We start from the raw sequence: 17195 nt of genomic DNA, 5'->3' as shown, positions 1-17195 counted from the left end.
AGGGCAAAATGACAGTAGTTTGTTGGATTATGTATTGGTAGATAAAAGACTGTTGAGTAGACTTCAGGATGTATATGTTTATAGAGAGGCCACAGATATATCAGATCACTTTTTAGTTGTAGCTACACTGAGAGTAAAAGGTAGATGGGATACAAGGAGAATAGAAGCATCAGGGAAGAGAGAGATGAAGGTTTATAAACTAAAAGAGGAGGCACTTAGGGTAAGATATAAACAGCTATTGGATGATAGATGGGCTAATGAGAGCATAGGTAATGGGGTCAAAGAGGTATGTATGGGGTAGGTTTAAAAATGTAGTGTTAGAGTGTTCAGCAGAAGTTTGTGGTTACAGGAAAGTGGGTGCGGGAGGGAAGAGAAGCGATTGGTGGAATGATGATGTAAAGAGAGTAGTAAGGGAGAAAAAGTTAGCATATGAGAAGTTTTTACAAAGTAGAAGTGATGCAAGGAGGGAAGAGTATATGGAGAAAAAGAGAGAGGTTAAGAGTGGTGAAGCAGTGTAAAAAGAGAGCAAATGAGAGAGTGGGTGAGATGTTATCAACAAATTTTGTTGAAAATAAGAAAAAGTTTTGGAGTGAGATTAACAAGTTAAGGAAGCCTAGAGAACAAATGGATTTGTCAGTTAAAAATAGGAGAGGAGAGTTATTAAATGGAGAGTTAGATGTATTGGGAAGATGGAGGGAATATTTTGAGGAATTGTTAAATGTTGAAGATAGGGAAGCTGTGATTTCGTGTATAGGGCAAGGAGGAATAACATCTTGTAGGAGTGAGGAAGAGCCAGTTGTGAGTGTGGGTGAAGTTTATGAGGCAGTAGGTAAAATGAAAGGGGGTAAGGCAGCTGGGATTGATGGGATAAAGATAGAAATGTTAAAAGCAGGTGGGGACATAGTTTTGGAGTGGTTGGTGCTATTTTTTAATAAATGTATGGAAGAGGGTAAGGTACCTAGGGATTGGCAGAGAGCATGCATAGTTCCTTTGTATAAAGGCAAAGGGGACAAAAGAGAGTGCAAAAATTATAGGGGAATAAGTCTGTTGAGTATACCTGGTAAAGTGTATGGTAGAGTTATTATTGAAAGAATTAAGAGTACGATGGAGAATAGGATAGCAGATGAACAAGCAAGCTTTAGGAAAGGTAGGGGGTGTGTGGACCAGGTGTTTACAGTGAAACATATAAATGAACAGTATTTAGATAAGGTTAAAGAGGTTTTTGTGGCATTTATGGATTTGGAAAAGGCGTATGACAGGGTGGATAGGGGGGCAGATGTTGCAGGTGTATGGCATAGGAGGTAGGTTACTGAAAGCAGTGAAGAGTTTTTACGAGGATAGTGAGGCTCAGGTTAGAGTACGTAGGAAAGAGGGAGATTATTTCCCAGTAAAAGTAGGCCTTAGACAGGGATGTGTGATGTCACCGTGGTTGTTTAATATATTTATAGATGGGGTTGTAAGAGAAGTAAATGTGAGGGTCTTGGCAAGAGGCGTGGAGTTAAAAGATAAAGAATCACACATAAAGTCGGAGTTGTCACAGTTGTTCTTTGCTGATGACACTGTGCTCTTGGGAGATTCTAAAGAGAAGTTGCAGAGGTTGGTGGATGAATTTGGTAGGTATGTAAAAGAAGAAAATTAAAAGTGAATACAGGAAAGAGTAAGGTATGAGGATAACAAAAAGATTAGGTGATGAAAGATTGGATATCAGATTGGAGGGAGAGGGTATGGAGGAGGTGAATTTATTCAGATATTTGGGAGTGGACGTGTCAGTAGATGGATCTACGAAAGATGAGGTGACTCATAGAATTGATGAGGGGAAAAGGGTGAGCGGTGCACTTAGGAGTCTGTGGAGACAAAGAACTTTGTCCTTGGAGGCAAAGAGGGGAATGTATGAGAGTATAGTTTTACCAACACTCTTATATGGGTGTGAAGCATGGGTGATGAATGTTGCAGTGAGGAGAAGGCTGGAGGCAGTGGAGATGTCATGTCTGAGGGCAATGTGTGGTGTGAATATAATGCAGAGAATTCATAGTTTGGAAGTTAGGAGGAGGTGCGGGATTGCCAAAACTGTTGTCCAGAGGGCTGAGGAAGGGTTGTTGAGGTGGTTCGGACATGTAGAGAGAATGGAGCGAAACAGAATGACTTCAAGAGTGTATCAGTCTGTAGTGGAAGGAAGGCGGGGTAGGGGTCGGCCTAGGAAAGATTGGAGGGAGGGGGTAAAGGAGGTTTTGTGTGCGAAGGGCTTGGACTTCCAGTGGGCATGTGTGAGCGTGTTTGATAGGAGTGAATGGAGGCAAATGGTTTTTAATACTTGGCATGCTGTTAGAGTGTGAGCAAAGTAACATTTATGAAGGGATTCAGGGAAACCGACAGGCCAGACTTGAGTCCTAGAGATGGGAAGTACAGTGCCTGCACTCTGAAGGAGGGGTTAATGTTGCAGTTTAAAAACTGTAGTGTAAAGCACCCTTCTGGCAAGACAGTGATGGAGTGAATGATGGTGAAAGTTTTTCTTTTTCGGGCCACCCTGCCTTGGTGGGAATCGGCCAGTGTGTTAATAATAATAAAAAAAAATTAATAATAATGTATCGGGTACCAGATTTATCGGATACCGATAGCATCGCGAACCAGGGGTCCACTGTATATATATATATATATATATATATATATATATATATATATATATATATATATATATATATATATATATATATATATATATATATATATATATATATATATATATATATTTAATATATATATATATATTATGTATATATATATATACATATATATATACTATATGTATGTATGTATATATATATATATATATATATATATATATATATATATATATATATATATTATATATATATATATATATATATATATATATATATATATATATATATATATATATATATATATATATATAATATATATATATATATATATATATATATCCAGGAGCAAGGGGCTAGTAACCCCTTCTCCCATATAAATTACTAAATTTAAAGAGAAACTTTTGTTTTTCTTTTTGGACCACCCTGCCTTGGTGGGATACGGCCGGGTTGTTGAAATATATATATATATATATATATATATATATATATATATATATATATATATATATATATATATATATATATATATATATATATATATATTTACCATATTTTTCTTCAAACTTGTTTATATTTGTAAATGTTTTAAGTTTTAAAGTACCATAAAATAAAAGATGATTATTTCCCTTTTATTATTATTACTGGACTTTATCAAGATTAAGTAGATTGCAGTTAGACTACAAGTTGTGCTTGAATGTACTTTTTAGAATCATTGCTATTAAAGTGAATTAGAAAATAACTGTAGTATGGTGCATCAGAACCATCTCACTGAGCTTATAAAAAGAATAAGACTTATTTAGAGTGAAACTAAATGTGTAAACCTTTTATGTAAGCTAAATTTTTTCCTGTTTTCAGCAGCAATTAGCAGCAGCGCGGGCGTTGCTGCGAGTTTTGGGAGCAGCCACTGCAGAAGGTCGCAAAATTGCCAGAACTGACACTCTGAAACACAGCGTTGCTCCTGGACAGTGTCGGGTAAGTCACTCCGCGTGTTGGTAATGCTTCTCTACAGTATTGCTATAATTCTTTCCTCGAAATGTCATCATATTTCACTACTTAAAAGTGCTTCATCTGATCAGCTTCCTCATCCTTGATGCTTCACATCTGGTTGACATCAACATAATCAGTGTTGAACCAGAAAAGGTGGAAACATACACAGTTGTGACATAATGTGATCCTTTATTGTCAACTAGGATGTTATACAGCACTGCTTTTGTCTCTCTTAAATCATGTCAGTATTTTATACCATTTCTCTCCTCTAGAAAAGGTATCAGCTTGGATAGCAACCAATAAATTAACATTTAGTAGTGATAAAACCTATTACAGTATGCATCTCTTTTTGGTGTTTCATGTTTTTGTTGGCTTTCAACCGAATCATTGTTCCACCCACTGGTGATTTTTACCAGCAGGTGAAGCATAATAAACAATGGCTCATTTTGAAGCCAACAAAAACATGGAACTTTGTACTACTGCATATTAATAGTAAAGTAAATGAACTTAATTACAAACTTAAAAATAAATGATTGATTGTATCATAAATTGTACTACTTCATATTAATAGTAAGAGTGAAATGTAGAATATTTGTAGTCTACAATTGTAAAAGAACCTAATTTTGTACTTAAAAATGTAAGATTATCTTTAACTGTATTCTACCACTCTTCACCTGTCTAGACTTAAGTACTAGTCTATAAGTATTAGGTTAAGTCTGCCCGAAATGCCTAGGCATGATAGTGGCTTTCTTTGCTCCATTCATACTATATGTAAACACACATTGTAACCTTAATAAAGAAATAAATATTTTATTTTTATTTTTTAAAAGAGGGTCCTGTATATGTGGGGCCCTGCTGTATATGTGGGGCCCTACTGTATATGTGGGGCCCTACTGTATATGTGGGGCCCTCCTGTATATGTGGGGCCCTCCTGTATATGTGGGGCCCTCCTGTATATGTGGGGCCCTCCTGTATATGTGGGGCCCTCCTGTATATGTGGGGCCCTCCTGTATATGTGGGGCCCTCCTGTATATGTGGGGCCCTCCTGTATATATTATTTGGGAAAACAGCTGAAAATATTCAACTAAAGCAAGATAATACACACAATGAAAGATAATTTTTCTCTGTTGTAGCTTGGCTGTCCTCATAGTAATGTCAGAGTTCTTGTCTCTCTCTTATCTGATGCAGCATGATCTTTCAGTGTTGTGATTTATTGACAACTATAGGATACTTTTGTTTTTATACTAACTTTTAAAATATGCACAATTTTTGTATGAAATTAGAAACTTAAATCAAACTTCCTTAATACTGATGCCTTTAAAGCTTATTCCTTTTTTTTTTTTTAAGAAAATATATTCTCTACTACATGGGAGTAACTCTGACACTGCTAAAGTATCTACAATGGACTTTCAGAAATTAGCAGATAGTTTTGTGTGCTAAACAGTGAATGTTACTTTGAGCTCATGAATGTCTTAGCATCAGACCTCTGGTCAGTTTAACATAGTGGATTATCATGACTGTGCTGTAATTATGTTTGGCTGTTTACAGGTATGTGGGGAGACTATTGCCCGTGGGGAACACAGATCACATATGGCATCTCACACGGCCCACAGACCCCTCCACTGTGCAGTGTGTGGCCGAGGCTTCCACCAGACAGAGGACCTCAAAAGACATATCAGGTATAATAATAATAGTAATAATAATTTTTATTTCAGCATGATACTGTATAGTGTTTGTACAGAGATGGGTGACGTTTAGTTGAGCATGCAGAAAGCCCATAGTTATGCAGAACATTTTGGGCAAGCTTAAGCCTAACTTAAGACTACAATGGAAATAACTAATTAATTGCTTAATTATAGGGACATTAAGGGTATACAGACAACAAATTTAGGAATTGCAAGGAGCAACTTTGAAGGTTAATATGGTGTTGTTGCCGAACTTAAATAAACATCACTGATGTGATGAGAAGGTTTTTCTACTTCCTGTATTGATTTATACATTGTAAGTATAATGCACACTGCATTAACTAGCTATAGTATTACTAAAAATATTATAATTTTTTTTATAAAGTAGCCTAAACTTGTTTAATCCACCATAGTTATTTGCAACTTGACTTTTTTTGACATATATGTATAGGTACCATCCGACTTACGACCAAGCTTGGTTTCGACCAACCGGCCGTAAGTCAAAATGGACATAAGTCGAACCTTACTACTGAATATCAACATCACACTCTTGTAATGATTTTATTTTGTTTTATTTTGGTATTTCTTTTTTTACTTTACTTTTTATGCTGTTAGTATTGTATTTTATACTGTAAGGTTTAGAATAAACACTGTGTACAACAGAAACAGTTGTTTATATCTCGGAAATATGGCATACAAAACATGGTCATAAGTCGGATGGTAGGTGTAATTATCTTGAGTAAATTATTACGTATTTTTATTATAATCATAACCAAGCACTAAACCTATAAGGGTCATACAGCACTGTATCTTGAGTAAAGATGTACATTACAGCATTATCTGGTTATTATTATTATTATTATTATAATCAAAAAGAAGTGCTAAGCCACAAGGGCTATACAGCGCTGCAGGGTAGGGAAGGAAGCGAGGGTATTGGGCGGCAGAAGGGAGGAGGGATGATCAGTAGGTTACAGAAAACAGTGGGGCAGGGGATAGTATGGGGGGTAGAGGGTAGCAAGAGATTGAGGTAGAAAGGGCTGAAGGTATCAGAATTTATGAAGTAGGTCAGTTGTTGTCAAAAAGTCAATGAGAGAGTCCGGATGAAAGGTGGGTCCATCAGTGAGAAGGGAAGGTAAAGAGAGAGCAGCGGAGCAAGTGGATACGGGCTGCTGTGTAATGCAGCGAAGTACAAACAAATAGCTGATGGTACGGAATATCAGTGCGTAGTAGAAGGGCACTTTCATTAAAGGTTCCATCAGGAAAAGGATCTGAAGAATACAATAAATTATAGCCTGAGATGGGAGAGATAACAGCAGAGTGTAATTTTGGTTCCTGTAAGCAAACACCAACAGGGGAAAACTGGGAGAGTAACATCTGAAGCTCACCCCGATTACCCCTGAGGCCGCGTATATTCTACTGTAAATAGGCCATGATTGGCAATGATAAAGATACTTGAAATCTGCAGGTAAGGGTTCCTACGGACTAGAGGGGTTAGAAAAGTCCACATGCGGAGGCAGCGGAAAACGTTCAAGCAGCGAAGGAAAGGTGTGCTGCGAAGAAAGGAGTTGCGCGGATGGAGGAGAGGAGAGAGAAGGAACAGAGGGTGGATCAGTGTCCATTGATGGTTTGGTCTCTGCAATATATTCGGAGATTGCTTCAAGTGTTTCGGAATTCAGAGACGTCGTATGGGAGACAATACTGGAGATGGTAGGGGGAGGATGAGTAAAGATTGGAACTGTAATAGACTGTACCAAGGTGGGGGGGAGGGCGAAAGGGTGGAGGGAACTGGAGAAGAAGCGTGGAAGGGGACAGAAGAGGCAGAAACCTGGGAGGTGGCAGAAGAGGAAGAAACTTGGGAGGGAACAGGGGAGGTAGGTATAGTATGAGGAGGAGGGTGAACCTCTACACTTGTTACAGAGCCAGTGAGAGGGGAAGAACCCAGTACAGAGACAGGGAAGGTAAAATGAGGAGGTGGAAGAAGGGAAGGAGGGGTTAAAGGACCTTTTTTTGACTTCTGAGAAGTAGAGGGACGATTGGGAGGAGGTGTCGTACGAGGTCTCGTCGATACTGAGGCTTGTGAGGGAGAACACGAAGAAGCAAAAACAGACTGAGGCGTTGAAGTAGGGACGTCTGAGCCTAGAACAGCAAAAGAATTAGATACAGGAGTGACTATGGGAGAGGTAACCAGAGAGGAGGCTGCAGAAGATGAGACCCCAGAAGTGGGGCAACGTTTTGAAACACGGGAATAAGAAACATGAGGTAGTCTCCCTTGGAGGCGGAGATGAGAAACTGCCATGGCATAAGGGAGACCTTCTGCTTCTTTGAGGTAACGGATTTCTTGCTCATTTAAGTAGACTTGGCAACTGTTACAAAAAGCGCGATTCTAAAAGCTTAGAGATCTCCAGTGAATACTAGAAAGGACTGCCCTTCTAGCATCCAGCCTGTTACTGGGTTTTCGTAACAAGTAATCAGTATCCTTGTCCAATTATCCATTAGAATTCAGTATGATTCAATAGTGCTTCAGGATTACAACTGGTAGGCTACTAACTAGAGAAATTAAAATTTAATAAATTTATTAAGTCTAGAGGTATATTATCAAATTAAATTAAATTAAATTAATCACAGTAATCAAAATAATATCACTTCTCTCGAGTACAATATTATTGTGCTGAAAGCACATATCACATTTATAATTCTTAAGTACCGTCTGGTACATTAACATTTAATAAGATATTACAAATATGTACAAGTAATTTTGTGTGTATGTGTGTAAGTGCTCTAAGTAGTTCGCTATGTCTCACGACTCGACTAGACTTAAACAAGTGACTGACAAAGTCCTCAAATAAACTAACTTCTTAACCAACTGGCAATCGGAACAGTGTGCTTGAACAATAAAACGACTGATAAGCCGAACAACAATATAAAAAGCAACTGCAACACAATCAGGAACAAGGAGATAATATAAAGACAGCTAGTAGGGACCATCAGCAGATCCTCCACAAAAGTCACAAAACTCCCATACTACTGAATATAAGTTCAGCATAAGAAAATCCCCGACTGTGATAATACACAGATACCAGTACAAGTTAGGTCAGAAGCTATAGCTCAGGACCTGAGTTGCTCAGAGTGTCTAAGCGACACACAACCTCAGTACAACGTCGAAAATCACTAAGTCTATACAATGTTCTGTGAACAGAGTCTCCAGAACTAACAAGAATAATGAGACAGTCGATCTGTCCAACCACCAAGAGAGTCTAGACCAGACTGAATACTTCAGGCGAGGTGAGGACACCCCCCCCTCGATCACATGATAGCTCCGTGGGTCGCTGCAGCTCAGAAACAGAACCCGGCAGTCTAACGAGCCACAAGCGATAATTACAGTAGTTAGACAATAAAGACTTGAACTGAGCACATAATATGTTACATCCTACCTAACCAAAGGAAGCTAAGTCAAATAACAATATAAAGCAATACATTTACGATTTAGCTATTATCGCAAATATAAGCAATATAAAATATGAAAAGAAAATAATTATATATATACATAATAATTATAGGTAGTAGGTTGGTAGACAGCAACCGCCCAGGGAGGTACTACCGTCCTGCCAAGTGAATGTAAAACGAAAGCCTGTAATTGTTTTACATGATGGTAGGATTGCTGGTGTCCTTTTTTCTGTCTCATAAACATGCAAGATTTCAGGTACGTCTTGCTATTTCTACTTACACTTAGGTCACACTACACATACATGTACAAGCACATATATACACACCCCTCTGGGTTTTCTTCTATTTTCTTTCTAGTTCCTATTCTTGTTTATTTCCTCTTATCTCCATGGGGAAGTGGAACAGAATTCTTCCTCCGTAAGCCATGCGTGTTGTAAGAGGCAACTAAAATGCCGGGAGCAAGGGGCTAGTAACCTCTTCTCCTGTATATATTACTAAATGTAAAAGGAGAAACTTTCGTTTTTCCTTTTGGGCCACCCCGCCTCGGTGGGATGCGGCCGGTGTGTTGAAAGAAAGAAAGAAAGAAAGATACATAATAATCATTGCAACCCATTCAGGGGTTGCAACACCCCCCGAACACGACAAACGGTCGCACTAGGAGTTGCATTAATGTCTTTCACATTACTGATTACTCAGGTTACATTACTAACAGTTTAATATAAAAAAAATCTAAGAGTCAATCTTGTGACAAGCACTTCTATAATTTCACAGCGTATATACAATAAGATATGCCCCTAGTACTAGGGCAGTACACAGTATCGTATCTCCACATACTCGTGGTTATGTACATCAGTGCAGAGACAGGATAGTGCAGACTAGCCTGACATAATAGAGGAGAATGCATTCCACTCTTAAGTAGTGGTTGTGGAATGCTATGCAGTATGGACATCTGAGTATGAAACAGCTTAAGGTGTGTAGTGAAGGGGGAGGGGTCTGCGGCAGGACAGTGTTCCGTCACGCAGTACATCGCCCACACCACACTACCCACTCAACACTCAGCTTGTCTCCTCACACACATCATTACTGTGAATATATAAATATAATAATTAGACATGAGTATATATAATTAATATGGGCTGGAGGGATTAAGTTACTCTACTGAATTTGACATAGCAAGTAACAAAAGGTATTTGGGCATAAAATTACGTTAATTTAATGTAACTGATTCAAGAATTATGTGGATTAAAGTAAAGGTTGGATGCGAGAAGTGGGTCATAATAAGCGTGTATGCACCTGGAGAAGAGAGGAATGCAGAGGAGAGAGAGAGATTTTGGGAGATGTTAAGTGAATGTATAGGAGCCTTTGAACCAAGTGAGAGAGTAATTGTGGTAGGGGACTTGAATGCTAAAGTAGGAGAAACTTTTAGAGAGGGTGTGGTAGGTAAGTTTGGGGTGCCAGGTGTAAATGATAATGGGAGCCCTTTGATTGAACTTTGTATAGAAAGGGGTTTAGTTATAGGTAATACATATTTTAAGAAAAAGAGGATAAATAAGTATACACGATATGATGTAGGGCGAAATGACAGTAGTTTGTTGGATTATGTATTGGTAGATAAAAGACTGTTGAGTAGACTTCAGGATGTACATGTTTATAGAGGGGCCACAGATATATCAGATCACTTTCTAGTTGTAGCTACACTGAGAGTAAAAGGTAGATGGGATACAAGGAGAATAGAAGCATCAGGGAAGAGAGAGGTAAAGGTTTATAAACTAAAAGAGGAGGCAGTTAGGGTAAGATATAAACAGCTATTAGAGGATAGATGGGCTAATGAGAGCATAGGCAATGGGGTCGAAGAGGTATGGGGTAGGTTTAAAAATGTAGTGTTAGAGTGTTCAGCAGAAGTTTGTGGTTACAGGAAAGTGGGTGCAGGAGGGAAGAGGAGCGATTGGTGGAATGATGATGTAAAGAGAGTAGTAAGGGAGAAAAAGTTAGCATATGAGAAGTTTTTACAAAGTAGAAGTGATGCAAGGAGGGAAGAGTATATGGAGAAAAAGAGAGAAGTTAAGAGAGTGGTGAAGCAATGTAAAAAGAGAGCAAATGAGAGAGTGGGTGAGATGTTATCAACAAATTTTGTTGAAAATAAGAAAAAGTTTTGGAGTGAGATTAACAAGTTAAGAAAGCCTAGAGAACAAATGGATTTGTCTGTTAAAAATAGGAGAGGAGAGTTATTAAATGGAGAGTTAGAGGTATTGGGAAGATGGAAGGAATATTTTGAGGAATTGTTAAATGTTGATGAAGATAGGGAAGCTGTGATTTCGTGTATAGGGCAAGGAGGAATAACATCTTGTAGGAGTGAGGAAGAGCCAGTTGTGAGTGTGGGGGAAGTTCGTGAGGCAGTAGGTAAAATGAAAGGGGGTAAGGCAGCCGGGATTGATGGGATAAAGATAGAAATGTTAAAAGCAGGTGGGGATGTAGTTTTGGAGTGGTTGGTGCAATTATTTAATAAATGTATGGAAGAGGGTAAGGTACCTAGGGATTGGCAGAGAGCATGCATAGTTCCTTTGTATAAAGGCAAAGGGGATAAAAGAGAGTGCAAAAATTATAGGGGGATAAGTCTGTTGAGTGTACCTGGTAAAGTGTATGGTAGAGTTATAATTGAAAGAATTAAGAGTAAGACGGAGAATAGGATAGCAGATGAACAAGGAGGCTTTAGGAAAGGTAGGGGGTGTGTGGACCAGGTGTTTACAGTGAAACATATAAGTGAACAGTATTTAGATAAGGCTAAAGAGGTCTTTGTGGCATTTATGGATTTGGAAAAGGCGTATGACAGGGTGGATAGGGGGGCAATGTGGCAGATGTTGCAAGTGTATGGTGTAGGAGGTAGGTTACTGAAAGCAGTGAAGAGTTTTTACGAGGATAGTGAGGCTCAAGTTAGAGTATGTAGGAAAGAGGGAAATTTTTTCCCAGTAAAAGTAGGCCTTAGACAAGGATGTGTGATGTCACCGTGGTTGTTTAATATATTTATAGATGGGGTTGTAAGAGAAGTAAATGCGAGGGTCTTGGCAAGAGGCGTGGAGTTAAAAGATAAAGAATCACACACAAAGTGGGAGTTGTCACAGCTGCTCTTTGCTGATGACACTGTGCTCTTGGGAGATTCTGAAGAGAAGTTGCAGAGATTGGTGGATGAATTTGGTAGGGTGTGCAAAAGAAGAAAATTAAAGGTGAATACAGGAAAGAGTAAGGTTATGAGGATAACAAAAAGATTAGGTGATGAAAGATTGAATATCAGATTGGAGGGAGAGAGTATGGAGGAGGTGAACGTATTCAGATATTTGGGAGTGGACGTGTCAGCGGATGGGTCTATGAAAGATGAGGTGAATCATAGAATTGATGAGGGAAAAAGAGTGAGTGGTGCACTTAGGAGTCTGTGGAGACAAAGAACTTTGTCCTTGGAGGCAAAGAGGGGAATGTATGAGAGTATAGTTTTACCAACGCTCTTATATGGGTGTGAAGCGTGGGTGATGAATGTTGCAGCGAGGAGAAGGCTGGAGGCAGTGGAGATGTCATGTCTCAGGGCAATGTGTGGTGTGAATATAATGCAGAGAATTCGTAGTTTGGAAGTTAGGAGGAGGTGCGGGATTACCAAAACTGTTGTCCAAAGGGCTGAGGAAGGGTTGTTGAGGTGGTTCGGACATGTAGAGAGAATGGAGCGAAACAGAATGACTTCAAGAGTGTATCAGTCTGTAGTGGAAGGAAGGCGGGGTAGGGGTCGGCCTAGGAAGGGTTGGAGGGAGGGGGTAAAGGAGGTTTTGTGTGCGAGGGGCTTGGACTTCCAGCAGGCATGTGTGAGCGTGTTTGATAGGAGTGAATGGAGACAAATGGTTTTTAATACTTGACGTGCTGTTGGAGTGTGAGCAAAGTAACATTTATGAAGGGATTCAGGGAAACCGGCAGGCCGGACTTGAGTCCTGGAGATGGGAAGTACAGTGCCTGCACTCTGAAGGAGGGGTGTTAATGTTGCAGTTTAAAAACTGTAGTGTAAAGCACCCTTCTGGCAAGACAGTGATGGAGCGAATGATGGTGAAAGTTTTTCTTTTTCGGGCCACCCTGCCTTGGTGGGAATCGGCCGGTGTGATAATAAAAAAAAAAAAAAAAAAAAAAATGATAATTATTAAGGACGTGACAGAGCGTCAACAATTACATTACAATGACCACTTATGTGTTTTATACTAATAGAATAAGGTTGGATTCTGAGTGCCCACCTCATGATCCTAGCATTCTTACTCTTCATAGTGTTAATATAAGTGAGTGGATTATGGTCTGAAAAAACGTTAATTTTAAATGGGGAAGTGCCCAAATACACGTCAAAATGTTCCAAGGACACCACAAGAGCTAGAGCCTCTTTCTCAATAGTGGCATAACTTTTCTGGTGTCATTTAAGCTTAGATGAATAGTAACATATAGGATGGAGAATATCAGTGGATGTTGACTGTTGGAGCAGCACAGCACCCACTGCATAGCCACTCGCATCTATATGTAAACAGAAGGGAAGATTGAAATTAGGACTTTTCAACACAGGAGCAGAGGATAGCAAGCGCTTCAACCTTTTGAACGAGTCTGAACAATCTCTAGTCCAGATGAACTGAACTTTGCTACTAGTAAGCTCAGTAAGAGGAGCTGCAATCTGAGAAAAGTTTGGACAGAACCTGCGATAATATCCTGCCATACCCAGGAATCTCTGTACTCGCTTCCTATCCTGTGGCACTGGAAATTCAGAAATTGCACAAACCTTAGCCTCAATAGGAGCAACCTCACCTTGGCCGATACAAAAGCCTAGATAAGTAATCTTGGCTTGACCAAAACTACATTTAGCTAAGTTAACAGTGAAGTTGTAGTGCGCCAGTCTCTCAAACAATGCTCTGAGACGAGTCAAGTGCTGTTCCCACTCGTCACTGTACACCACTAAGTCGTCAAGGTAGGCTTCTACTCCTTCTAAGTTGTGGGTCAACTTGTTCATTATACGTTGGAATGAAGAAGCCGCGTTACATAGGCCGAAGGGGGTGACGAGGTAGTTAAACAATCCATCTTGAACAGTAAAAGCAGATATTTCTTGAGCACGTTCAGTAAGCGGGACTTGATAATAAAATCGTAAGAGATCTAAACGGCTGACAAACTGGGCTCATGACACACGGTCAGTAAGGTCATCAATGCGAGGTAGAGGATAACCATCAGGCAAGGTGACAGAGTTCACTTTCCTGTAATCAGTGCACATCCTGAAACTACCGTCAGGTTTAGGCACTAAAATACAGGGAGATGCCCATGGACTTTTACTGTGCTCAATAAGTCCATGAGATAACAGAAAATCAACCTCTTCTCTCAATGCTTTATGCTTTGTTGGACTCATTCTATATGGTGATTGCTTAATGGGTGATGCTCCCTGTACATCAACGTCATGTACACCCAGAGTACAGCGTTTAGGAACATCACTGAACAATTCAGGGAAATGCAAAATCATGTTTTTAATATCACCAGCTTTATCAATCCCAAGGTTACTAAGAAAATCTAGTGACTGTAGAGTCACTGAATTTTCTAAACGCACCTCTATACCTCTAGAGATATCAGGTAGACTGACGTTTTCTTCCTCTGTCCTAGGAAGAATAGATGTAGTAGGTAGAGGACTAGCGTAGTATGTTTTAAGCTGGTTAACATGGTACACATGATTAGATTTCTTTTTCCCAGGCGTACATACCAAATAATTTACCTGGCTTGTAGAGCATGACCTGGTACTAATTTCCGAGCCATCACCTTATCTCATGCTTTAAAAGAGCGAGAGACAGCACGCTTGTCATAATGTTGCTTCATTCTAGCTTGGGCTGAAACTAGGTTTTTCGAAGCTAGCTCTCTAGCGGCTGTCAAATGTTGCTGCATTAATGAAGGTGAAGTACTCAATGATGGATTTGATTTTCCTGTCCACACGTCTTTCAACACTGCGAGAGGACCACGCACTTGGTGTCCGAATATTAATTCAAACGGACTAAACCCGAGACTTTCTTGTTCACTTTCTCTCATAGCGAACAGAAGAAAAGGTATATCCTCATCCCAGTCTCTAGAAAAATGTTCACAATAAGCTCTCATCATGAACTTCAGTGTCTGGTGAAATCTCTCTAGAGCACTTCGTGACTGTGGATGATAGCTGGTTGAAAGTACAGACTTTATTCCTAGGTGGGATAATGCTTCTCGAAAGATCTTAGAAGTGAAATTAGATCCCTGATCTGACTGTATCTCTCGTGGCAATCCAACCTGGGAGAAAAATTTCATTAGCGCTCTCACAATAGCACGAGCATTAATTTTTCTCATAGGAATAGCTTTGGGATAGCTTGTTGCAGCGTCCATAATAGTAAATAAGTATTGGTTTCTTAGTTTGGTTCTAGGCAAAGGACCAACACAATCAATAATAAGACGTGAGAAGGTTCACCATCCACGGTGATAGGAATGAGAGGTGCAGGTGGAGGTGTGTGCGCTGGCTTGCCTGTCACTTGACACACGTGGCAACGTCGCACATGATCAGCTACTGTTTCCTTCATCTTTGGCCAAGTAAAATGTTTTGCCAGTTTACCGAGTGTCTTCTTGACACCCAAATGTCCTCCAATGGGACTATTGTGAGCAAAATCAATGGCTTGTTCACGAAATGTAACTGGTAACACTACGAGATGCTTGACTGTGGTGGAAACACTATCAGCTGACAACTTACATGTATTTTTCTCCATCAGTACACCGTTACTATAGTAGTAACAGTTATCGAGATCCTTTGCTTCACTCTCAGTAACTGCTATATCTCTCAGTCTTTCCAGTGACTGATCAACAAACTGATCCTTGATTAAATCATCATGAGTTAGAAATTTAACGTTAGTTGTGTCTTGACTAGGTTGATGACCGGGGGAAGTTGGTGTTAATGATCCTGGGCGCAGAGCGTCACTAAACAACATATTCAAGCCCAAATCATTGTCATCCACTAACTCAACAGGAGACAAGGATGGTTGTTGAATCTTTGACATAGCTCTAGTAATTGCACTGAGAGGAAATAAAATAGGTTTCTCTCTAAAAGCTTCAATGGCATAATTATCATCAGTGTTATTATCAATCACAAGTGGGTCCTTACATATACCAGCATGAAGGATATTGTTCCCTATCAACAAGTCCACTGACCTGATGGGAAATACACCACTGGATATACCCACTGAAATATAACCAGTATAATAGCTTGTTTCAATGTAAACTTTATGAAGAGGTACTTTTATAACAGCCCCTCCATAGGCTTCTAACAATACATCTATCTTGCAATAGGTATCATCAGTTATGGGCAGTACATCTTCTCTTAATAACGTGAGATAACTGCCAGTGTCTCTGAAAGTAATTATCTCAGTTAGATGTGATTCGTCAAATCCTACTTTACCTCTCGAAAAGTAAGGACTCATTGCTGAACGAATCTTTTCGTCAGATGCACTCTCTGACGCTAGTCATCTATCCTGAGTAACATTATCTAAAACAGTAGGATCAGAGGTATTACTAGGATTTTGGTGCCTTTGTTGCTCTGAAGAGGATACGACTTGTGTGGGGGCGCCAGCCGCATGACTGTCTCTCGCATCTCTTTCCAACTTATAGCAATACTCTCTAGCATGTCCTTTTCTGTTACAATAGGTACATTTAACTTTCTTCTTCTCGATATCAGATTTCTGTCTAACCACAGAGGCAGATTCAGGATTGTGAGTTTTCCTGGTAAAGGTACGAGAAGTTACAGTAGCAGGTACATCAGGCCGGCAATGAGCAGCTGATTTAGGTTGCCAACTTCTAGGACAATTTTTAGTTACCTTGTTTTTCTGTTTTTTAGTACGTACAAGTTTGTGAGAAATCTCGTAATTGTCTGCTAATGCTGCAGTTTCCAGAATATCCGAGGTAGTATGATCGATCAGATATTCTTGTATGTCAGCAGACATACAGTTGTTAAACTCTTTGTGTAGTAACAACTGAACAAGGCTGTTGTAGTTGTTACACTTGGCAGACCTACACCACCTCTCAAATGCAACTTTTTTCTCATGAGCAAACTCGACACAAGTTTGATCTTGTCGTCGTTGTAACGTACGAAATGCACGTTGATAACTTACAAGCAACAAGTTATATGTCTCTAGAATAGTTTGTTTGACAGCATCATAACTAATGTACTTGGCAAATGGTAAAGCAGCAGTACAAGTTTGAGCTCTTCCTGTCAAAGCTGTGTGCAACGAGGTAGCCCAGTGCTTACGTGGCCAGTTCATAGCACGTGCCTGGTTCTCAAACACATCAAAATAGGTGTCTAAGTCACTTTCAAAAAACTTAGGAACCATGGATGCAGCTTTCTGCACATTAAATGTGTCCTGTGATCTATCAGTCTGTAGTCTTCCCAGACGAACATTTTCTCTCT

The 17195-nt window shown here is 39.5% G+C and overlaps 1 protein-coding gene across 2 annotated transcripts in view; it reads left to right on the top strand.

The window, feature by feature from the left end:
- Positions 1-17195, top strand: part of LOC128696515 (protein bric-a-brac 1) — a 134539-nt gene that overhangs the window by 106578 nt on the left and 10766 nt on the right. Inside the window, exons 8-9 of one of the 2 annotated variants that reach the window (XM_053787839.2) lie at positions 3480-3593; positions 5157-5287. In XM_053787839.2, coding sequence (XP_053643814.1) covers positions 3480-3593; positions 5157-5287 — 245 coding nt within the window. Of the gene's footprint in view, positions 1-3476; positions 3594-5156; positions 5288-17195 lie in introns of both variants that reach the window. The other variant, XM_053787830.2, reaches the window with a different exon arrangement.

This window comes from Cherax quadricarinatus, chromosome 31 (assembly GCF_038502225.1).
Source record: "Cherax quadricarinatus isolate ZL_2023a chromosome 31, ASM3850222v1, whole genome shotgun sequence".
In the NCBI taxonomy this organism is placed as follows: domain Eukaryota; kingdom Metazoa; phylum Arthropoda; class Malacostraca; order Decapoda; family Parastacidae; genus Cherax; species Cherax quadricarinatus.
Note: the sequence above shows the minus strand (reverse complement) of the source record. Positions and strands in the feature narration are given on the sequence as shown.